This window comes from Mytilus edulis, chromosome 5 (assembly GCF_963676685.1).
Source record: "Mytilus edulis chromosome 5, xbMytEdul2.2, whole genome shotgun sequence".
In the NCBI taxonomy this organism is placed as follows: domain Eukaryota; kingdom Metazoa; phylum Mollusca; class Bivalvia; order Mytilida; family Mytilidae; genus Mytilus; species Mytilus edulis.
In genome coordinates, this window is record NC_092348.1 from 65078291 (window position 1) to 65104570 (window position 26280).

Genomic DNA, 26280 nt, shown 5'->3' on the forward strand with positions numbered 1-26280 from the left:
GTTTGTATGAAGATTTAAAAATTAACGATAAGTATTGTGATTGCATTACGTTTTAATTCAAATGTAATGATTGTGCATTTAAAATGTCTGTGTAAAAATTTTCTTCTTAGCATATGAAAATATCAAATTGAACCGTGATGATAGGTTAGAATAACACCGAAGCAGGGAGTTACGGTGAACATATGTTATTGTTTAGTTGATGTGTTATTAATTATACATTATTTTGAACATTATGATGTTATTCAAAAACAAGAAATACATTTAAATTTTCAAGAAAATGACCAATGATGCCCCATTGATTTTTCTTTCTCTTACAAACAGGACTTTCGTTATGATAATGCATTTTTCTTATTCAATAAATTAGATAAGGAATTATAAAATCGTTCATTGGTGGTTTTTATACGCCTTACGTGACTGTCATAGAAATGAGAGGTTTAGCTAGCTATAAAACTAGGTTTAGTCCACCATTTTCTAAACAAGAAAATGTCTGTACGAAGTCAGGAATATGACAGTTGTTAACCATTCGTTTGATGTGGTTGAGCTATTCATTTTTTCCATTTGATTAGTGGCTTTCCTTTTTGAATTTTCAACGGAGTTCAGTAGTTTTGTGATTTTACTTTATACCAGTGTCCGCCCGTCCGCCTGTTTGTCCGTCGTCAAAATATCGTCCAATTACTGAAAAATCCTTGTATAAACCAATTTAAATAAAACTTTGGTGAATTATTTATATATATTGAAGTGAGCTCCTTTTCGAATTGATAACTTTTGGCTTTTGCGTTTTGGAGTTATGGGTTTCCAATTTAACAGAAATGTTTATTCTTAGTAATATAAACCTACTGGAACACAATTCCAACCCCAAATTTACGCACACGGTGTATTGACTATATTTCAATTTGTCTATCAATAAAGGCAACAGTAGTATACCGCTGTTCAAAACTCATAAATCCAGGGACAAAAAACAAAATCGGGGTAACAAACTAAAACCAAGTTTTACCACCTTTGTTTTTGTCCAAGTTCATATGGAGACCAGACATTTCAGCATATATATGCTGTAGTCAATAAGCGAAGAGGTGCAACTAGATATTTGGGAGTTACGTCAAGTATTATTGATGTGTCATCTGCGTATTGGAAGATTATATATTATGTATCATCAATTTTAATTCCTTAAATTTCTATGCTCTTTCTTATTAGAATTCCTAGAATTTCAGCACATTTATAGAAAAATGTAAGGTGATAATTAAAGGATCCCCTTTCTACAAACTCCTTGGATCTCAAAGAAGTTGAGAGAAAACAATTGGGAGATACTGATAAAGAACTTATATGTGTGTACAAGGTCCAAATCTAATGTTTTATAGAGGGTACAAAGTTGAAAAAGTCTAATACTTCATTAATGATACAGAATCAAATGCTTTTTTTCAAAAATTATTAGAAGGAGACTTGGCAAATCATTTAATTTTGTATAGAATAAAATATCATAATATACGAGACAGCAATAAAACATAGATATGAAAACAATTTGACCAAAAAAAAAATTAAAAACTTATTTGTAAAGTCATCCTTCGCAATGCTGTTGTCAATTTATTATAACTTATTTCCATCTCTGAAGATTTGTTTTAAAGTTTGTTTTTTTTCAATATCAAAATCAGGAATTCCGTTGCTAATTGTATTTACATTATTCATTGACATCTCTTCGTTTTAGTATAGTTTACAGTAACATTTTGCCTTTTCTAATATTTAATTTTGTTTACAAATTGTGTCCCCTTCTTCGTTATTTAGTTTGGAAATGGTTTTTCTAATAAAATGTTTAGTTACCATATTCAGAAGATTTCCCTCTAAATTCAGTAAGTAATACAACTAAAACGAGTTGGTCGTTTATTGTAAAGTGGATATCTAAATCATTTATTTATTTTTTGGGAAGTATGCTAATGATGCATATTTGCATTTTACTATAAGTAAAGTGTCTTTTATAGTTTATCTATTTTACATTTGTAACAACTATGTCCGTTTGTTGTGCTCACATATTGTCATTAATGTTATGAAATTTATTGCGACTTTCTTACATGTGAGAGGCTAATTAGTTATCAAAGGTACGTTATATACCAGGATTATAATTTAGAACGCCAGACGCGCGTCTCGTCCACACAAGACTCATCAGTGACGCTCAGATCAAAATAGTTATAAAGCCAAACAAGTAAAAAGTCGAAGAGCACTAAGGACCCAAAACACCAAAAAGCTGTGTCAAATACGGCTAAGGTAATCTATTCCTGGGATAGGAAAATCCTTAGTTTTTCGAAAAATTCAAAATTTTGTTACAGGAAATTTATTAAAATGACCATATAATTGATATCCATATTAAACTAGCTATAAAACCAGGTTTAAACCACAATTTTTTACCATAAGGAAATGCAGTTACCAAGGCAGGATTATGACAGTTGGTTTTCCTTTTTTTAATTTTGCCATTTGACTTTCCGTTTTGAATTTTCACCAGAGTTCAATATTTTTTCATTTTTTTTTTCATTTTAAAATAAAAGATATGATTGAAGCTTCCCTATTGTGATTTTTCCATTTCTATGTAGCAAAATTCAAGCAGCGCCTGCATATGGATTATGTATCTCCTATTGCTACGATATTCAGGGCTTGCATTTCTAATCATGATTTCCTTGATAGACGGCTGCAACTCACAACTTCAATAAAGCTACTTATTCATGTGATAATAATAAACAAGTGGTGGAGTTGAAACTATTCTTTTGGAAATTTTATAGACGCTATCACGAGTTGTTTGACCGTTATCAATCGTTACAGAAAATGTATTTCGCAAATGACGATAGATGTTCCCATGGTCTTAACCATAATCCCGTTTTCTATTTTCCAAATTGGACCGCCCAAATAGATTTATTACCGGGTTTATCCTTACATTTGTACATAAGCAACACGACGGGTGCCACATGAGGATTGTTTAGTCTTCTATGTTGTGTATTGTTTACAGTTGTTTGTCTTTTTGGTCTTTATTTTTTGCCATGGGTTTGTCAGTTAATTTTCGACACTGAGTTTGAATGTTCCTTTTGCATTTTTAGCCTCTCTCTTAGATGATTAAAAATTCTGCTATAGTAAGGGTATGCTGTACCTATTTTAAAATAATATCTCGTTGATAAAAAGATTACAGACAAATATACATTTGGTAAGAAATTTTGACTGTTTCTTTCATTGTATATTCCAGTGACACTTATTTCTTGCAAATTCAGGACGTGAACAAGCAAACAAAAGTAGCTCAAACAAATGAAAGGCTATACATTGAGACTATCACTCAGTCTGGATAGATAGAATATAGTGCACAATTTCGAATTAGACAATAGTCTATGTATTCATACAGCCAGCAATTCTGTCATCATTATTTGTATCAGGGCGTAAAATATCTCTGGTCAGTTTTAAAGTATCTGGTCTCTGCAGTTTTGCATAAAAAACTAGATAAGATTTAATAATCTATCTAGCGAAATTCTTCTCCAAAATTTATCTGTAATATTTGTTTATTGATGATGCACATTTCACACCCGACCTAACTACTTTTTTCACTATAATGATATGCTTAACCTTTCTCTCTGCTTGCACCTCTCTAATACATCATCATACTAATCAGAATTATTTTCGTCAAAATCAGAGTCTCCTTCTGCATTATATTCAAATATATAATTTATATAAAAAAAAAAGCCTAAATCACATTTGATCTTCTATACAATTACAAAAAGAACCATTTGAAGGTTGAAATTAATCTGTTTACGATGTTTCCATTAGAGGATATTAACTAACTCCATTCTCACACGAAAGTCGACAGTACACTGACCTTACATTACACCTCGTCTAATTTTGTAGTTGATATTACGTTATATAATTTATAAATGGGAACGAATGAAAATGAATGGATATTATATATCTTTAAAAAAACAAGTCGATCTTTAATTTTACTTTTTATATACGTTTTATATACGTTCTTCATACTTCTATGTTGATCCATCACCGAAGTCACGATTAGTAAACTGCGGCACTGATACCCAAAAGGTAACAGTTAAGGGTTTCAATCGATAATCATCAAATCAAATATTGTCTGTCGATGAAACGTTACTTTTTGCTATTCAATAAATGAACAACGTGTGCACCTACCTAAGTATATATGCATGTATTAGTTTAATAATTTACTTAACAATATAATCATCAGAAAGTCATTTAAAAATCAACCATTGCAAGTGCTCCCAATGCAATACCTCAATTGTTGTTCCGTTTCATTTCAATCCGTTTCGATCTGTTCCATTCCATTAAACGAGTATCAATTTCCACCAATGTTAAATGATAGTTATTGATTGAATTGAATTTTTATAAGTAAAACGTAATCGTGGCTTTAAAGAGAAAAGAACTCTGATATGAAGAAATTTTCCATTTTCCTGATAGTTGGAACTGTTTTGATAGAAGCTGGATTGATAAGTGGATTATTGACAGAATATTGGATAACTAGTCAAGAATTTCATTTAGGCGTTTTGAGACACAGCCATTATGCACAAAATGCTACAAGAATTGATCATGTTGAGAGTATACTAAGTGATTTATTTGATTCAAAAACTGGTGAGTCGCGAACGCTGTGAAATATGTTTTAAGTAATCAAGGTTCTGTGACTAAATCAAAACATGCAGTTTGATTAAAAATGTTGGTGACCATATTGACTAAAAGATATTTGGAAACAATATTATACATTGAAAACGAATCGGTATCGACAAAACTTTGTCACTTGCAATATGCATACAAAGGCATAGTTTCTCTTTTTTATTTTTACCCCGATAAAAACTTTTAACATTAATGCCTTAACTAACATTTACCCTTTTCGACAAATATATTTAAAAGAATGTAAAGCTTGATGTGCATACAAATTCTACAGTCCTTTCCATAAAACTATACTTAACATAAGTCTTGATACAATTTTCCGAGTAAAAACGTCTTCAAGCACTTTAGTCATTTTTTACGCAGAATTTTCTATAAATATGTTTGACTCTGTGAACCGATAGTTCTCCGAATCCCGATGGTCACAATGCAGTGCGATGATTGGACGTTTGAGTGCGTTTTGATCACGCTGTAGTACGATGGTAGCATTGTGATGCTATCTAGTTGATATCTACATGATCTATGCAGCGTTGCGTTGGTGGACTTGTATAGCTGAAGTGTGATGGCTTACATGAACCATCTTTTCAATGTTTTTCAAGTTATAATGTTGATGTCGAAGTCGATTTGTTTGTTGTAGGATGTTTAGTAAACATTGAGAATATCATGACAAATATAATGACTTTACTTTTTTGATAGGCTGCCACAAAAACAATCATAGTTTATAGTTTAGGAATTTGTTTAACCATTCGCCGCTATAGACGCTATATACAAAGGTTATCGCCCATTCAAATCAGTACTAATTTCTAATCCTAAACAATTAAGAAGCTATTATAATTCTGCAACTTCTTGCTTCTCACAACGACAACAAAATAGCATCAAATATTTTCGGCCGTGTGAATGAGAGCACGGAATAAGATTGAGCATCGTTGTTATATTTACTGCAACTGGAGGAAATTTGACATTATTTGACGGCATATGCATATGAGTTCTATCATTAAATAGTTGCTCTATCATAGTTCAATAACGCATCCTCATCTCAAACACTACGTCCATGGTAAATGATAAGATGGTAGGTCAAAGTACTTCAGCATTACCGTCGCATGTCAGCGTCCCCATTGCACTTCCGAGTCCTACATATATATTTACTCTGTACAATAATAACATTTTTCAAAAATGTTCAGCTTAAAACTCAAATGAAAATAAAACATTTCAAATGAAGTACTTTCGAACATTTTATTAAATTGAGAATTGAAATGATGAATATGTCAAAGAGACAGCAACTCGACCAAAGAGCCAATCTCTCCCGGTAGGGGTTAAGTATAAATATCTGAGAAGAAAATAACTCGTATCATGCCAATAACTGTTTTTAGAATTGCAGATGACACGAAATATTGATTTAAGATTCAATGCATTTACTGATGACTTCTTCGAAGCCATTTTAGATTGTATGTACTCTAAAAAATCATTGAAATGTTTTAGTATCCTCATTTTATTCACGCCACTTCTAAAATGGGTAGTTTCACTTCCGGTTTTTATTGCTTATCAATTTAGACAGTGGTATCGTGGAGCACCTCGAAGACCCAGCAATATGCCGTTGTTTGTAAGGACACTGATGTAGTTTTGAATCCAATTCAGTGATAGGAGATCCAGTTCTTTATCTTTGGAAGATTTAAAAAAAAAACAAACGCAGAAATAGACCTATGAATATCCAGGATCTCCTCTTTAGTAAGTTGTGTTAGGTATGTGTTGAGCTTTCAATACCTTATTCATTTATCAAGCAGTTAATGTAATTTGATTTACCAACACAATCAATATTTTGGGGCTTTATCTGCGGGGACAATAACATATGTGTAATGGAGGTACGACAAGCGTTTTACAACATGTATGTCTTTCAAGAATGATGTAGCATAAGTACTAATAGACCTATTCAGTTTTTTAATTCTGATTTATATATACGATCTTACAGCCTTAATCTATTGGGGGGAAATATATATGTCTTCTTCCTAGCGTTTAACCCATTGCCTTGCATAATCCTCGATTGAATCCAGCAGTATTTTGAAGTTTCAAATGAATAGATTTAGAATAACTTAATTCTTAATTCAGGGTGAAGTTTAATTTATGTCAACAAAGTAGGTATATAATTGCTGTTATGATTGTCTACTTTAATTAAGAACTCAAATATTTAATGTTTTAATTAAAATACTGATCTGTGATTAGAAATCTGCAGTTTTGGTTCTAAATGATGAACAAATATAATATGTAGGTATCTTGCATAAAACATATTTATAGGTCTTAACTATTCTCAAAAAGGAAGATATGATACTGTACTTACCTTGAAAATGCATCTATTAAACTTAAAAGATGAATGGGGATAAATTACGATGGTAATATACTTGTACGGCTTTGAATCTCTTGGCGTTAAAATCTAGGAAGAAATTTCACAAAGCGGGGAATTGAGCAACTTAAAATCCTTGTTACTGTGTATCCCCCCTTAACAGAACGCCAAAGACATTATGTTCCTAAAATTCTCATTTCCAATGTGGCAAATTTAATTTCCAAGGTCTGAGTTTAAAGTTGAACATTTCTCACTGCCGAGTTGATTCAGCAGAAACATATATGAAGCTTGGGATGTTATGAGTTTAATAAATAATTAACACAGCTTCAACAACCCGATAGTATCTTAAATTATCTAGTTTAGAAAGAAAGTGATTATATTAACTGTGTGAACTCCTTTTAATGTTACTGTTTAAATTCTAATGATAACTCTAAAAAGGAAAACTTCGTTCGAATTTATTATTAACATTGTCATTGTTAAGAGCACAGCTTTTAAATTGTTAAGTTCTATTTAACTATAGTTTTTCTTTAATATTTCAGTATGGTTTACAGCAATTTTCTGGTTAATTGTGAGTGCATGTATATGTGCTGGTACGATTGCTGTTATTGTGCTTATTCCTTCGTGTTGCAGCTTTAGTGATGAGCAAGAAAGATCGAAGATATACATAAGTATAAGGAGTACTTTCTTATTTATACTGTGTACGTCTCTTAATTAAAAATAATAACAAGATAAATCCTCAACTTAAAGATTAGAAACTATTGTAGGATTGCCATTGACACATCAGATACCGAAGAACAAGTATGTAAACAACTACAGGTCGAAATAATAATATGAAATGGTTTATATTATTACGTAAAAGTATGACAACTGTCAACGTATATAAGTAAACATATATCATGTATATAGTACACTTTAAACATCTCGTCGTCGCCGTAGGAACTAGGTAAGGGAGCAATCAGGGCACGTGCATGTAGGCATTATACAGGCAAATTAAAGAAAACAAAAAACGCAACAGTAGCAACAAATAATTTTTCAATTTTCACTACCAAAAACAGAAAGTTTACAGTGTTGTTTCCCCTTAATACAAGTAATATCTAATGTTTTTTTTATCAGTTTGATCTAGTTTTTAGTTTTAGTTGAAAGCTAACCAACTAAATTTTACTATCAAATTTTAAAACCTGATTCTTTTTACCAATTATGTTTTTTTGTTTTCCACATCACCCAAATACATTATGATATGTTGGGTTTGTTTCTGATTAGTTACTTGTCCTATGTGCACAAGTACAATTTAAAAAACATATATTGATGTAAATTATATACAAAAATAGTATGACTAGAGTTTCATCGTCACGGTATCTTACGCCACATATTCATGTTGCAAATAGTTTATTCATACATGTTCATGTTTATATTGTTTACACAGTAATAACCGCCTCTTTGGTCATGCTAACCTCGACAATAGAGAGCACCAAGGTTGCATGGGGAATCGAAATATGTTAACAATTGAACTTATTCCGACTGGCAGTAAAACTATTGCCAAATCGGTGCGACCGTCTGACTGTGCAATGTGATCAAATAAGCAATCACGTTCGTACATTTTGGGAACGATAAATTCTATGCCTCTTGTAGCCAATCTCTCTGCTCGAATTAATTTAGCAATATTTGTCAATGGACTTGATTTTAAACATATTTTATTCATTAAGATATGAAAACGATTGAACAACAGGCACAGCCTATAAAAGCTTTCTCCATATTACATGTACAAGGTATAATTTAATTATAACAACTGTATTTAAAATAATGCAATATAGTGGAACATGCATGCTACTTATGAGCACACACGAGCAAATGTATGTTTATAGTGTTACTTACTAAATGCAAAGTATATTTAAGTATATAGGCAATTACTCATTATTTATTCAAGAACCTTGAAACATGCAAATATCCTTTATTAGTCATTAGAAATATATATATAAATATATGGCTTGAAAGAGACACTAAGCTTGCTTAGTGGATAAAACGAATTAATGTTTAAGTGGAGGGGATAAAAATAAATAAAAAAAAAAAATGAAATAAAAATAAGTAAGTTTCAAACCAAACGTTGAGTGTAACTGATATATTTCTGAACAGATTTTGAAATAGCAATATTCATATTATATGAAAATAATCTGTTTCCAAAAAGTAATAATTTAATATTTATATCAACATTATCAGCAATGGCGTTAATAGAATCAAGAAGGATCTGTCTTACATCATTGTACTTAGGGCAAATAAAAAAGAAATCTTTGTTATCCTCAACAGGGTTATTACAGTTTGCACAAAAAGTGTTCTCGGATAAGAACTGATTAAACAAATGAGATTTTAGGTTGCTAGCACTATTTCTGAGTTGACAATGACTTCTATTACGTTTTCTTATCCCATAGTTGAAAGGTTTAGATATATCATCAGTCCTATAAAACTTTTTCAGTCCACTTCTAAATATACCCAAACTTGGGGATTTTTGTAAACTCAAAGGAAGACTATTACAAAGTCTTATAGTGGAAGGAATGAAACTATTTAAATCAGAGCTAGTTCTAGCAAGAGGCGGATGAAAAGTGTTATTTTCATTCCTCAAAGTATAAGGGGTTTGTTTGGGAAGATATGGCTGGACTAACTCATATAAGTATGCAGGTGTCATCCCATTCAATATTTTATAGAATAGTATAAGCTTATGTTTATTAAGTCTATTCTCTAGAGTTCCTAAACCTTATTCAATATAAAGTTTTTGTCTGGATGAATTACGTCGTAAACCTGTAATTTGTCAATGGACGTAAAGAAACCAACAATTAATCAATTGACAGTAGTGTAACCTGAATTTTATTTCTAGAGAGGCACATGATTTGAATCAATCAAAGCATCAACTTGGTTGAAAGACGTCAAAGCCGATAGGGAGTAGACAGTTAATTAAAAAATAAAGGCAACAGTAGTATACCGCTGTTCGAAATTCATAAATCGTAAATAAAGGCAACAGTAGTATACCGCTGTTCGAAATTCATAAATCGTATAAATTTGAATCGCAAAATAATTTTCAGCATTTATACAGTTTTGAACACGTTTGCTGGATTAAATGATTGGCTTTAACGAACATTAGGAAATAAAATCTGCATGCATCCTTAGGACTAGTAGACAAATCAATTCAATATATATATGTAGACTTGATCGACCGTGATAACAAAACACATTTCAATTGTACCTGGAAAATGAGAGCATGTTACATAGATGCAGACATTTTATCTTGTTATATATTCCCCCTGGATCCTTTGTGTGTACTGTGTAGAACTAATTTGTGCACCTACAAAAGATTTAATTGAACGTCCCAATACATACTGTACTTGGCTGCGTATTTAAAGATATGTACCAGTTTATTCCTCGGCTGATACCCTGTTACTTGTTCGCTACTTATTCATTCGAATCCTTATTCGATTTCTTTACATTGCACCATCTTAATAATTTCTTTTTGTATTTGTCTTGTCTCTAGTGAAAATTCTTTGTTGGTTGAGGTGAAATAACTCTATTAGCGTGTATGTACCCGTTTCCTCGCTGGACTGATAGCCTATTACTTATTTGTTCCTTATTCGATAATGTATATGTTGAACCTTTAATGCTTTATTCCCTTTGCTTTTCTTGTCTCTTTGTTTAAAATCACAAAAATACTGAACTCAGAGGAAAATCAAACCGGAAAGTCCCTAATCACATGGCAAAATCAAATGACAAAACACATGAAAAACGAATGGACAAGAACTGTCATATTCCTTCCTGACTCGGTACAGGCATTTCCAAATGTAAAAGATGGTGGATTAAACCTGTTTTTATGGCACTAAACCTCTCACTTTGTTGACAGTCTCATCAAATTCCGTTAGATTTACAATGATGCGTGAACCAAACAGACATAATAAATAAGATAGTCAAAAAATGGATACAGCAGTCATCATCGTGTAACAATTTTAAAAGGAACAATTTAACATTGATAATTTTTTGCTTCTTATGTGTTCCTTATAAGATTTTTATACGTTGCATCTTTTAATACTGCTTTATTTTCGTGTCTCTGGTGTTGGTTCTTAGTTCGAGTGGTGGCATTACCCTATTAGCACGTATAAACCCAGCTCTGCGCACGACTGATATCCTGTTACTATGACTATTGCAGAATATGCCATATAAGACAGGTATTTGAATGCTAGAAGACAGATTGATAAAGGCAATTTTATCTTGTTTTTGAATCATAGTTATTTCATGTGTCAAAGTTGTATCCGATGAATTGATTTATCCGAATAGTATAGGATTTTAACTACCCTGTTACTTATTCGTTCCATATTCGCTTATACTGTGTTGCCTCTTCTAAATGATTTCATTTTATTTCTCTTCTTCTTATCTCTAGTGTAGTTTTCGAGATGTGAAATTACCATATGAGTGCGTATGTACCCGTTTCTGTGTTCTACTGATACCCTGTTACTTATTCCTTACTTAGTTCTTCTTAATTGATTTGTTTTACGTCATACCATTGCGAAATGTATTTAAGGGGGTTCGCGGGTCTAAATCATTTATATATGATTTCTCTATATTTTCTATAAATGAACTTTATCTTATAGTTAATAGAAAAATGAAATAAAAAATTGGGGTCACCGTTCATTTGCGCTCACAATCTTCCTTCGAAAGAAGCATACATTTTTGTAAAGATGGGTTTTTTCTGTTGAAGTAATAGGAGAAATAAAGGTAATATCGAAATAAAAAAAGAAATTTATTACAGAAATCGCTTAAATTTTACAATAATTTAGTTTAAGTACAGCTTATATGGAAATTATATTAAAAAATATAGGTCACCGATGAGTTAAAAAAGATATTTCAATTTTAAAGCCAAAAAATGGCATTTTTCCACCAAAGGGAGATAATTTGGAACTTTTTCAATAATGTATACATTTTAAAAGTCATCTGGGGCCAACATGAATTGTTTGTGTTGAATGATTTTTGTACCATATGATAAGTAACAACTACAAAAGGTAACAAATAAAATTTGAAATGAAAAACAAATGTTTATTTTTTTTCTGAAATTTTTATACTCTCGAGCCTCCTTAATGCTGCTCTTTTCTGTCCTTCCCTTGTCTATGATGATAGTTCTCGGTTGGTATATGTGAAATTACGCTGTTCGCGTGTATTTACCCGTGTCTGCGCTCGACCAATACCCTGTAACTTATTCGTCTCACATTCTTCTCTTATTTGGTTTTTAGATCTTGCACTATTTAAATGCTTTCCTTTGTATTATTGTGTTGTCTTTGGTGTTATTTATGATCGGTTTTGTTAGGTGAAATTGTTCTAATTGTGTATATTCTCCTTTTCGCGCTCGACTGAAACCCTGTCACTTTATCGATCTCATGTTCTTTAATAAGTTGCACGTTTTTAATTATCTAATTTGGTTTAAACCAATTCTTGCTTGTGGTGTATGTTGTTGGTTTGTCGGGATGGTATTACCTTATTCACGCGTATGTACCCGTTTATGCGTTCGACTGATACCTTGTTACGTATTCACTGCTTATTCGTTCCTCATTTGTATATTTTTTTTTAATATATTTTCACATTTTAATAATTTATTTTCATGAATATTTAATGAAGTTATGTTCTGGGTTCGTAGATTTTTAATTACCCTATTAGCAGATATGTACTACTTTCTACGCCCAATTTGTACCCTATTACTTTATTTTATTCTAACTTTGCCGCCTTTTAATGATATGTTTTTGTACTTTTTCTGGGTTCTTAGAATTGAAATCACTCTTTTAATAGACTAGCTAAACTATGAGATTATCAACAAGGATAGAAAACGAGGCGAATGCTACTAAAGGGACATTCAAACTCAGAACGAGTTGTCATTTCAGCGATGTTTTTTTTCATTGTCATAAAGCGGGAGGTTTTGCTAACCATTAAACCAGCTTCAAGCTACCATTTTATTTGTTCTAAGTTTTGAATATGACAGTTGTTATCAAATAGTTTGATTGATGTGTTTTATCTTTTGATTTTGCCATTTTATTAAGGACTTTCCGTTTTGAATTTTCCTCGAAGTTCAGTATTTTTGTGATATTTTTTTCTATGTATGTTGGCGTTTGTTTTTGTTGCACTTCAGTGTTCCTGTTGTTCCTTTGTTTTCCTCTTGAAGTTGATGTATTTTTCCTTACGTTTGTAACTCGGAATTTTTTCCCTCCATCGATTTATGACTTGGGAACAACGGTATACTAATGTTGACTTTATTTAATATATATTAACAACGTGAATACGTTTATCCTGATGATACTGCTTTGTGTTTATCTATAATCACAAAACATGTTTAAGCAGTGTAACGTCCGTTCCTTAATAGAGGTATTTTAATGTGAAGAACTTAATGTAACAAAAATTAGAAACACATTTTAATCTGAAGCTGTGCTTCAGATTATATTTCTGAAGAAGAACAAAATCAAAGTAACCTGCGCTGAACCCTACGCAACTGATTTGAGACATTTGTATTGGTGTATGCATCCGGATCAACACTTTCGTGAATTCATTGCTCACAAACCATAAACTAACCTTTGTTTGTTAAAATATTTCTTTTAAATGTGATTGACATGAGATAATAAAATACTTTTTATTTTAAACTTTATTATTCTTTTATTTAAAATGAGATATCGTTTCGTACTAGTAAATTGAAGTCCAATTTTTTGTTGGCAAATTATGACACAGGTCGTAATATAGAAAAATACTCCACATGAAGAGAACAAGCCAGAATTTATGAACATATTGATGGTTTTATTGACAAGTTTCTGATTTGGTTCATGACCAAACAAAAAATAATTATTTCTAGGAACAGTAGTCAGTTATTCATTGTTCAACATACTTTGTATTCATGCAGTTTCCGTTCAGCAATGATACGTATGCCTTACGTTGAGATGTCAAGCGATGTCATCATATTAAAAATTTAAGAACGAGTAACAAAAATAATGCTTCACTAGACGTTAAAGATTTATCCGAGTACTCGAGTACTCGCGAGTATCATACTCTTGTATTAAATTTCCGATCTTTTGACATGTCTTTTGTAAGAACCAAAACAATTGGAGAGCTAAGTATTGAAAAGGACTTAAACAACATACCCAGATTCATTTATGGTTTAATTCGGCTGAGGGAGTTTCAAAATTACTTTCATTATAATTTCAAAATATATGAACCGGCATTTCTAAAAAGGTTTGTTATAACTGATCTGATGGACCCCTCGGGCACTTATAGTCCACCAACAGAGTTATCGACGGAGTGGTTTAAGAAAATTGAAAGCAGCACTTTATAGGTTTCATGTGCCTGAAGCGCTTTTCTGGATTTACCTTCGCCAGGAAGAATATTTAAAAGCAAAGGAGACGTATATAGGTTAAAAGGAAGTAAATACAGATGACTGGCGCCACCTAGATTTTACATCCAAGATAATAGGTAGAAGTAAATTTATTTTCTGCTGCCTTGGTAATTAGAAATTAAAATTGAAATAGTGAGAATTGGTTGTTGGCCATTTGTGTAGAAATAGCGAGAAATTTAGAGAAAACTCTCTTAGACAAGCAACATTTTCTGTGCCAAATTAAGCAAGAGGTGTTCTTCATTCATACTATTTCGAAAATTACGGAAACGTTGAGTTCCCTTAAAAAATGTCATTTTTCTAAAAAAAAAAGAAGCTGCGGCACCATAGAGTGGGGTGCTCATTTTCGCCATATCTTTTCATGTTCTCTACAGTTTATGTTTCAAATTTACCGAAAATAGTTGTCCGTTTTTCGGTCCTTTGCAGTAAGTGACGCAATTTTGTTTAGGCTTAAATAATAATCATATTTGCTATACAATTATATTCTATCGGCATATTTCTCCCATTTCAGCCATCCTTTGGAGTTTTTATACCTCAAAAGCATAAAACGGCGAAATTGTGTCCCCGGCGAATATGTGCCCCCCACTCTATGTGTTTGACCATTGGAATTACACCTAAAGGTGTTGATAATTCAGAATTCGAAATTTTTTTCAATGGATCTTTGATAGTGAAAAGGCAGGACCAAATAAGGCTACCATTGTCGCCTATGTAAATAATTACTTCCTTGTAACCTAAACTAACAACCTGCATCATTTGAGTCGGATTGAGAGATTATGATGGTCTCCACGTCTTTTAACAGCCCTTGTATGTTTTCACTATATATTTCTTTTTATTTTGGCTTTTTATGATTATGTCAATTTATATTTTTTAATGTTACGTCCGAAGCGCTTTTCTTTATTTACCTCAATGAGAAACGCTCAAAGTCAAATAGTTGGGAAAAAAAAAGAATGTAGATTAACCGAAACACTGGGAGTGGTTTATATTCGAAAGGAAGTTTTAACATAGTGTAGCAAAATTCATTTTAGGTCAACTGTGTCTGTCTGAGGGCGTTTGAACCTTTTTTCCCTCATAAATTCAAAATTTATAACGAACAATTAGAAAGGTTTGTTATAAATCATGTCAGCTGACTACTGAAGCTGGTGGTACCCTCGGGGACTGATGGTCTACTAGCAAAGGTAGTTGCTATGCTAAACTGTAATACTCATTTAAACACGATAAGTATTTTGTTGATTGTGTTTCATCATACTCCAACATATATACACCGTAAGCTTAATTATGTCAATAAGTCATCAAGAATTCATTACTTTATGTTATTTTCAATCTTAGTTCTTGTTCCACTTTTTGTTATGGTATTCGTTCATCGTTTTTCTTTTATTTGATCTATTTCTTTTTTAATATTATTTTGGTAATGTGTTTTTTTTTCTATATTGATGTCATGTATTATTTACGAGAATAACAAACAAAAATAATTTTGAAATTAAAAAGCCTTCAAGGCAAACGTTTTCCTCCTACTTTGCCCTCAATTTTGATACATTTATTTGGATTTATTTTAAGAATTGTCTTCTTTCCTTCTGTTCAACCCTACTTTCTTTTTTTATAATTAATTTTCTTTATTGAAACAAATAGACTAACACAGCATGTATGAACAAAGGTATACAGAATGGTATTTTCACACAAAGGAAGTATAAAATAATAAAACAACAATTGAATATATATGATGGTGCAGTTATAGGTTGAAAATAAATAATAATCTTATAACATTGGAATCTTATTTGTTCTTGCAATATCTAGAAGTGGTGTTTGAATCAAAATTTAACCTTTATTATTATTCTATAATAGGGGCACAGGGACTCCAGTATTTGTTATATTCCTCTACAGAGAGATATTTAAACATGTTAAATGAAATGTATTTTTCTAAGTTCAAGTGTTCCTTTAAATACTTTTTTTTAAAGCATTTAAATTTGGCAAAACTTCTTCTAGTTTTGTTCCGTAAATATAGTATTTTGAAAGTAGAACTTATTTTTGACAAAATTCAATTTGACATTTTCGGAGATACCAAATAGATTAAATAAATCATAATATTCAAAGGCAGTTCAATATTTGTCATTTCAAAAATCTAGATGTTTGTTGCATGCCGGAGACTGGCGACCATCGGACAGCTCGAAAATAAATGTTCGATGGTCTCTTGTCCTCCTTTACAAAATGTTCATATATTGCTACTATTTATTTTCAACTTGTAAAGTAGTGAATTAGCTCCTAAAATTCTATGGATAATTATATATTGGAATTAGCAAAGCTTAGTGCTTTTAGTATATTTTGTACACGAAGTGTGTATTGTTTTCCAGTTTATACCAATCATATTAAGATGGTTTCCCCTATTTTTCCTTTGCAGCAAAAGTAATATATTTCTCATTGAATACTTTGTACATGTCCTTTGAACCATTTTTTTATTAAAAAAAATCACTTATGTTAAAAGGTAGTATTGCTTGAAATTTTTTCTCTTTTACCTCAATATTGATCGTGTTTAACCACTCATTAAGGTAGCACAGTACAAAGATTTTATAACTCCAACTCCCAAGTTTTAACATGCTGTAACTTTCTTAATAATGCTTGAAAATTTATAAAAGTGGTAGTTTTGGATAGCTAACAGATTACTCTTTCAAATTAATGCAATGTTAGTATTATGCAACAATTATGTAACCAATTATAATCTTAACTGAGTCTAAAATATTTTTCACCAAATTTCCACTTTTAAATGAAATTAGCTTCTGCATATGTATCCCTAGAGGGTTGATTTTATTATATGTTGTTCCTATGGCCATTATCTACAAAAGGGTGTCTCAGATTTCAGATAGAATGTATAGAACAAATTTTACACCTTATTAAACATTTTCTTCTTTTATGTGGTTAGGATGTTTACACTAATTATAGATTTATGAGAGAATGGAACACCATAGTGACAATCTGAGACACCCTTTTGAAGCCCATGAAGTGTTGATTAAGATTTGGTTAACATTTTCTGTATAGTTAAAGAGATGATAGAGCTAAATTCATTCAAGTGAACCTACCCAGATTTTGCCACTAATTACATAATAATTGATTACATAATGATTGCATAATAAAAATATTGCATTCATTTAAAAGATTGATCTTTTATCTATCTATATATACCTCTTTTATTATTTTCTATGCTTTCATACGAAAGTTACAGCATTTCAAAGGTTAGTGATTGGAAGTAAAAAATCTTTGTATTGTGCTACCTTAAGCGAGTGTGCTATTCCATAATAATGTAAAATATTTGGCATACATTTATAAAATTGTTTGAATTTTTGAAATGACATAGCTTTGCCCTGGTCATTTAACAAGTCATGCACTGTCCAAATTCCAGTATTTGCCAAGTTTTTATAGTAGACTCTTGAACCACCAATTTTAATGTTATAATCCTGGTACCTTTGATAACTATATTTTACCTCCCATAAAGAATACGATAGAATTACCTCAATACGTCTTGGTTTTCTAATTTGATTAAAGGTTTTCCAAGCATAAAAAATCTCTTGCCAAAATGTATTTGATGATCGTTTAATAGGCCTAATATGACTTATTTCAATAAAATTTATTTGCTCGACAATAGAGACCAATCTCACCCACCTTGAATTTGAATTATACAGCCGTCTTACCCATGTAAGTTTAAGTCCCTTCAAAATGCTTTTAAATTTAGCATGCTTAACCCACCCTTATGATAATCTTGACATAAAAGATCTCGCTTGACCTTATTTGGTTTATTATCCCAGATAAAAGCATACATTTTATTTGTTAAATCACGTAACATATTCTCATCTGGACTAGGGATAGATAGACATAAATTCTTAGTTTATAACCAGTAAGTAAAAATAAAATGATGTTTTGATGTTTTGACTTTATAGTCTATTTTAAACCGTTACGTATCATATATGCCACTTTGAAATCTGTCATCTTTTTGCACATTATGCATTATTTCATTTAAACGATTATGTTCTGTCTTTCAATATTGTCTTCGTGTCAGAGTCGATACTTTCCTTACTTGTACTTTTGTACCATTATTCATGTGGACAATATATCAAAAGGCGGCAGATTAAAAATAAACAAACAAATGAACAAATAAGTAACTGGGTGTCAATCGACGGCACCAACTAGTACTTATCCGATTACAAGGTTATTGCAAATCCATGAACCCAGAACAACCACAAGAGAATTGAAATTGATCCAACAAGTAACACCATAGTAAAACAAAATAAAATGAGATACTGGCGTTGCAACAGCTTTAGATTAATAAATCTATACTTTATTGATAAAACAGAAATGTGGCCTACTGCGCATTTCTTGTCAGTAATTCTTTTGTCGTCTGTTAACAAAAATCTACTTGGTCAAAATAACACAATCACCATTAGGTTTATAGTTAAAAGTGTATTCCATGACTCCCGCCTACCAACCAAGACGACCGACATGGTTAAGATTGGTACAAAAAAAATGTATATATTATTTATATGCAAGTTTTGTTTATTACTTTAAAAAAAAATGTATAAATAAAAAAATCTGACTGAAACATGAATATTCAAAACATCATGGACGTCAAGTTGGTTACCTATTCCCTATTCCCTATTCGTTATCTATTCCCTATTCCCTATTCGTTACCTATTCGTTACCTATTCCCTATTCCCTATTCGTTACCTATTCGTTACCTATTCCCTATTCCCCATTCGTTACCTATTCCCTATTCCCTATTCGTTACCTATTCGTTACCTATTCCCTATTCCCTATTCGTTACCTATTCGTTACCTATTCCCTATTCCCTATTCGTTACCTATTCCCTATTCCCTATTCGTTACCTATTCGTTACCTATTCCCTATTCCCTATTCGTTACCTATTCGTTACTTATTCCCTATTCCCTATCGTTACCTATTCGTTACTTATTCCCTATTCCTTATTCGTTACTTATTCGATTTTTAATATCCTTCCCCCTTTTTAATTAAGTCTTCCAAACAAAGTTTGGACACTTATTGTTTTTGCTCAGTTCTTATTATTTTTATTATTTTTCTTCTTCCTCTTCTTCCTCTTCTTCCTCTTCTTCTTCCGCCACTTTAAAAATGAACTTGTCCGCAGCATTTCTCCAAAACTACTTGTCAGATTTACTTAGGTTAGGGTTTCATAAAATGTTAGACTAATATGTCTAGGTGAGCCATCAATCGTTCATTTTTGCATTGAGGTCTATTAAGGGGTATTTTGGGGGGCAGAAAGAAGGGAGGGGTTTACTATAGAACCCTATGGGATTTTATTTTCTAAAATTTTCAAATGAATATAACTTGAAAACTGTAAATGATAGATACATGCAGTCTTCAGAAATGATTAAAGGACAATAAAACAAATCACATGAAATATAGGGGAGTCCCTGGGGTGGGATCATCCCTACCCCCTTCAATTCGAGAATATGCTTTTAACTTGTAAACGGTCCAGATCCCCACCCCTAAACCATATATATTCTTGTATGGGACAATAAAACTAATCAAATGAAATTAAATAAAAGTTCCTTGGGGTCATCCCCACCCCGTTCAATTTTAGAATGTGCTATTATCTTGTAAACGGTCCTGATCCCCACCCCTAAACCATATATATTCTTGTAGGGGACAATAAAAATAATCAAATGAAATTAAATGGAATTCCCCGGGGGTCATCCCCACCCCGTTCAATTTTAGAATGTGCTATTATCTTGTAAACGGTCCAGATCCCCACCCCTAAACCATATATATTCTTGTAGGGAACAATAAAACTAATCAAATGAAATTAAATGGAAGTTCCTTGGGGTCACCCCCACCCCGTTCAATTTGAGAATGTACTATTATCTTGTAAATGGTCCAGATCCCCACCCCTAAACCATATATGTTCTTGTAGGGGACAATAAAACAAATAAAATGAGATAAAAGGGAAGTCCTGAGGGGGTCATCCCACCCCCTCTTGTTTGAAAACTTGTAAACGGTCAACATCCCCACCTTTAAACCATATATATTCTTGTAGGGGACAATAAAACAAATAAAATAAAATGTAGGTAAAGTCCCTGGGGGTCACCACCACCCCCTCCTGTTTGAATACTTGTAAATGGTGGAGATCCCCACCAGTAAGCCATATATATTCTTGTATGGGACAAAAAATCAAATCAAATGAACATGGGACCATATGAATTGCGAGTTATGGGAGCTTTGTTTGGGAGACTTCGTAACAGCATCCTGTTACCATTACTTCTTGTTGTTTATACTCTTATATCTGGTAATAGTTCTAAATTTGTTGAGGTAAAAGGATCTTTTTATGACCTATTTATATGTGTTTGTGCTCAACCGATCCTTTTACTTTATGTTCGATACTCATTTGTTCCTTATTTGATTTTTATACGTTCTACCTTTTAACTGCTTTATGTCCGTATGTTTGAAGATGGATCTTGGTTCGAAGGGATGAAATCACCGTGTTAACGCTTGCATAAAAAAAAAGATGTGATATGATTGCCAATGAGACAACAACCCACAATAGACCAAAATGACACAGAAACTATCAACTATAGGTCAATGTACGGCCTTCAACAATGAGCATAGCCCAAACCGTGTAGTCACCTATAAAAGGCCCAGATATGACAATTTCAAACAATTCAAACAACAAAACTAACGGCCGTATTTCATATACAAAAAAATAAACGGAAAACAAATATGTAACACAAAATCAAACGATAACTACTTAATTTCAGGCTCTTGTCTAGGGACAGGCACATACTAACATAATGTGGTGGGGTTAAACATGTTAGCAGGGTGTACATCGTTTCGGAGCATGCTATTACCTTGTTTAATTCGTTCCATTACTCGCTTATAATTCGCTTATAATACGTGTATCATACGTTGCACCTTTTAAAACATGATTTTCAATTGTTTTGTTGTCTCTGGTGGTAGATTTGGGTTCTTAGAGGTGATATAACTCTATTAGCGCATATGTACCCGTTCCAGCGCTCGGATAATACCCTGTTAAATATTCGTTACTTATTCGCTTTTAATACGTTTGTTGTACGTTGCACCTTTTAGAAAAGGATTTTCAATTGTGTTCATATCTCTGGTGGTAATAATGTGTTCTTATAGATGAAATATCCCTATTAGCGCGTATGTAACCGTTCCAGCGCTCGGATAATACCATGTTACTTATTCATTCCTTATTCGCTTTTAATGCGCGGGGTAAGTATACGTTGCACCTTGAAATAAATCGTTTTTTAATTGTGTTCATGTCTCTGGTGGTAACAATGTGTTCTTAGAGACGAAATGACCCTATTAGAGCGCATGTACCCGTTCCAGCGCTCGGTTAATACCCTGTTACCTATTCGTTACCTATTCACTTATAATACGTTTGTTGTATGTTGCACCTTTTAGAAAAGGATTTTCACTTGTGTTCATGTCTCTGGTGGTAACAATGTGTAATTAGAGATGAAATGATCCTATTAGCGTGCATGTTCCCGTTCCAGCGCTCGGTTAATACCCTGTTACCTATTCGTTACCTATTCGTTACTTATTCGCTTTTTATACGTTTGTTGTACGTTGCACCTTTAAGAAACGGATTTTCAATTGTGTTCATATCTCTTGTGGTAATAGTGTGTTCTTATAGATGAAATACCCCTATTAGCGCATATTACCCGTTCCAGCGCTCGGATAATACCCGGTTACTTATTCGTTCCTTATTCGCTTTTAATGCGCAGGGTATACGTTGAACCTTGAAATAAATCGTTTTTTAATTGTGTTCATGTCTCTCGGTTGATCCTATTAGCGTGCATGTTCCCGTTCCAGCGCTCGGTTAATACCCTGTTACCTATTCGTTACCTATTCGTTACTTATTCGCTTTAAATACGTTTGTTGTACGTTGCACCTTTAAGAAAAGGATTTTTACTTGTGTTCATGTCTCTGGTGGTAACAATGTGTTCTTAGAGATGAAATGACCCTATTAGCGAGCATGTACCCGTTCCAGCGCTCGGTTAATACCCTGTTACCTATTCGTTACCTATTCGTTACCTATTCGTTACCTATTCGTTACCTATTCGTTACCTATTCACTTATAATACGTTTGTTGTACGTTGCATCTTTTAGAAAAGGATTTTCAATTGTGTTCATGTCTCTGGTGGTAACAATGTGTTCTTAGAGATGAAATGACCCTATTAGCGCATATGTACCCGTTCCAGCGCTCGGTTAATACCCTGTTACCTATTCGTTACCTATTCGTTACCTATTCACTTATAATACGTTTGTTGTACGTTGCACCTTTTAGAAAAGGATTTTCAATTGTGTCCATGTCTCTGGGGGTAACAATGTGTTCTAAGAGATGAAATTACCCTATTAGCGCGCATGTACCCGTTCCAGCGCTCGGTTAATACCCTGTTACCTATTCGTTACCTATTCGTTACCTATTCACTTATAATACGTTTGTTGTACGTTGCACCTTTTAGAAAAGGATTTTCAATTGTGTTCATGTCTCTGGTGGTAACAATGTGTTCTTAGAGATGAAATGACCCTATTAGCGCATATGTGCCCGTTCCAGCGCTCGGTTAATACCCTGTTACCTATTCGTTACCTATTCGTTACTTATTCGCTTAAAATACGTTTGTTGTACGTTGCACCTTTTAGAAACGGATTTTCACTTCAGTTTATGTCTCTGGTGGTAACAATGTGTAATTAGAGATGAAATACCCCTATTAGCGCGTATGTACCCGTTCCAGCGCTCGGTTAATACCCTGTTACCTATTCGTTACCTATTCGTTACCTATTCACTTATAATACGTTTGTTGTACGTTGCACAATTTAGAAAGGGATTTTCAATTGTGTCCATGTCTCTGGTGGTAACAATGTGTTCTTAGAGATTAAATGACCCTATTAGCGAGCATGTACCCGTTCCAGCGCTCGGTTAATACCCTGTTACATATTCGTTACCTATTCGTTACTTGTTCGCTTTAAATACGTTTGTTGTACGTTGCACCTTTTAGAAAAGGATTTTCAATTGTGTTCATATCCCTGGTGGTAATAATGTGTTCTTATAGATGAAATACCCTTATTAGCGCGTATGTACCCGTTCCAGCGCTCGGATAATACCCGGTTACTTATTCGTTCCTCATTTGCTTTTAATGCACAGGGTATTCATTGCACCTTGAAATAAATCGTGTTTTAATTGTGTTCATGTCTCTGGTGGTAACAATGTGTTCTTAGAGATGAAATGACCCTATTAGCGCGCATGTACCCGTTCAAGCGCTCGGTTAATACCCTGTTACCTATTCGTTACCTATTCATTTATAATACGTTTGTTGTACGTTGCACCTTTTAGAAAAAAAATTCAATTATGTCCATGTCTCTGGTGGTAACAATGTCTTCTTAGAGATGAAATGACTCTATTAGCGTGCATGTATCTGTTCCAACGCTCGGATACTACCCGGTTACTTATTCGTTACTTATTCGCTTTTAATGCGCAGGGTATACGTTGCACCTTGAAATAAATTGTTTTTTAATTGTGTTCATGTCTCTGGTGGTAATAATGTGTTCTTATAGATAAAATACCCCTATTAGCGCGTATTTACCCGTTCCAGCGCTCGGATACTACCCGGTTACTTATTCGTTACTTATTCGCTTTAAATGCGCAGGGTATACGTTGCACCTTGAAATAAATTGTTTTTTAATTGTGTTCATGTCTCTGGTGGTAACAATGTGTTCTTAGAGATGAAATGACTCTATTAGCGCGCATGTACCCGTTCCAGCGCTCGGTTAATACCCTGTTACCTATTCGTTACTTATTCGCTTATAATACGTTTGTTGTACGTTGCACCTTTTAGAAAAAGATTTTCATTTGTGTTCATGTCTCTGGTGGTAACAATGTGTTCTTAGAGATGAAATAACCCTTTTAGCGCGTATGTACCCGTTCCAGCGCTCGGCTAATACCTTGTTACCTATTCGTTACTTCTTATTTCAAGATGCAACGCATAGCACGCGTATTTCAAGCGAATAAGGAACGAATAAGTAACAGGGTATCAGTCGAGCGATGAAACGGGTACATATGTTCGATTAAGGTTATTTCACCTCTAAGAACCGACAGTTACCACCAGAGACACAAAAATATTTCTTTTTAAAGTGCAAGGCATTACACACGTTTTAAAAGCGAATAAGGAACGAATAAGTAACAGGGTATCACTGAGCGGTGAAATGGGTACATATGCGCTAATAGGGTTTTTTCAACTCAGATCAGAGAACACATAATTACCACCAGAGACTTGAAAGCAATCGATAATCGATTTATTTCAAGGTGCAACGTATACCACGCGTATTTAAAGCGAATAAGGAACGAATAAGTAACAGGGTATCAGTCGAGCGCTGAAACGGGTACATATGTTCTATTAGGGTTATTTCACCTCTAAAAACCGACAGTTACCACCAAAGACACAAACATATTTCTTTTTTTAAAGTGCAACGCATAACACACGTTTTATTTTTTAATTTAAACATATTTATTTATAGTGGATTGGGAAACAAGTTTTGCAACTGATATTTACCCCTTTCCACTTTTCGGGTGCGAGTGCTGCCTTGTAGCGGCATCAGCCTACTCTTTTTCGAAATCTACAAGGGTGTCTTCAACGTGCAAGAGATATGGCTCTCTCTTAACACGGGTCAGCCATTTATCGTCCCCTTCCGACGGACTATCATCGTTTCCTGAAGACCATAGTCGCAAATGGTGTCAAGGCAGAGCCGAAAATTGAGTTCCTGAAATTTTCATCCCGAACGGGAATCGAACCAGGAACCATTGTGTTAGTAGTCCGATGCACTAACCGCTACAACACGTTTTATAAGCGAAAAAGAAACGAATAAGTAACAGGGTATCAGTGTTGTGCTGAAACGGGTACATATGCGCTAATAGGTTTTTTTCACTTCAGAGAACACACAATTACCGCCAGAGACATGAAAGCAATAGATAATCGATTTATTCCAAGGTGCAACGTATACCACGCGTATTAAAAGCGAATAAGGAACGAATATGTAACAGGGTATCAGTCGAGCGCTGAAACGGGTATATATGTTCTATTAGGGTTATTTCACCTCTAAGAACCGACAGTTACCACCAGAGACACAAAAATATTTCTTTTTTAAAGTGCAACGCATAACACACGTTTTAAAAGCGAATAAGGAACGAATAAGTAACAGGGTATCAGCGTAGCGGTGAAATGGGTACATATGTGCTAATAGGTTTTTTCAACTCAGAGAACACATAATTACCACCAGAGACATGAAAGCAGTCGATAATCGTTTTATTTCAAGGTGCAACGTATACCACGCGTATTGAAAGCGATTAAGGAACGAATAAGTTACAGGGTATAAACCGAGCGCTGCAACGGGTACATACACGCTAATAGGGTTATTTCATCTCCAAGAACACATAGTTACCGCCAGAGACAAGAACACAATTGAAAATCATTTTCTAAAATGTTCATTTTTATACAAGCGCTAAAAGGTGATTTCACCTCTTCGAACCAAGAACCAGATCTTCAAACATACGAATATAAAACATTTAAAAGGTATTACGTATAAAAATCAAATAATAAACAAATACAGAAAGTATCTAACATAAAGCAACAGGATCGGTTGAGCACAAACACATATAAATAGGTCATAAGAAGGTCATTTTTACCTCAACAAATTTAGATCTATAACAAGAGATAAGCATATAAACAAGAGTGCACACGCTGAAATGTCTCGCCTTCTTTACTAATCATTGATATTATGTTGATAGTCTTATGTATAAAGCTTTATAACAACTGTCACATAACTTAACATTAACCAAGATAACAAAAACCAAATTGAATGAACCATGAAAATGAGGTCA

General features: G+C 33.2%; 1 protein-coding gene across 1 annotated transcript in view; it reads left to right on the top strand.

Annotated features, from left to right (window-relative positions):
- Positions 1–4412: 4412 nt before the first annotated feature.
- Positions 4413–26280, top strand: part of LOC139525189 (limbic system-associated membrane protein-like) — a 54509-nt gene continuing 32641 nt past the window's right edge. Inside the window, exon 1 of the mRNA XM_071320379.1 lies at positions 4413–4611. Within this exon, the coding sequence (XP_071176480.1) occupies positions 4413–4611 (199 nt within the window). The remainder of the gene's footprint in view (positions 4612–26280) is intronic.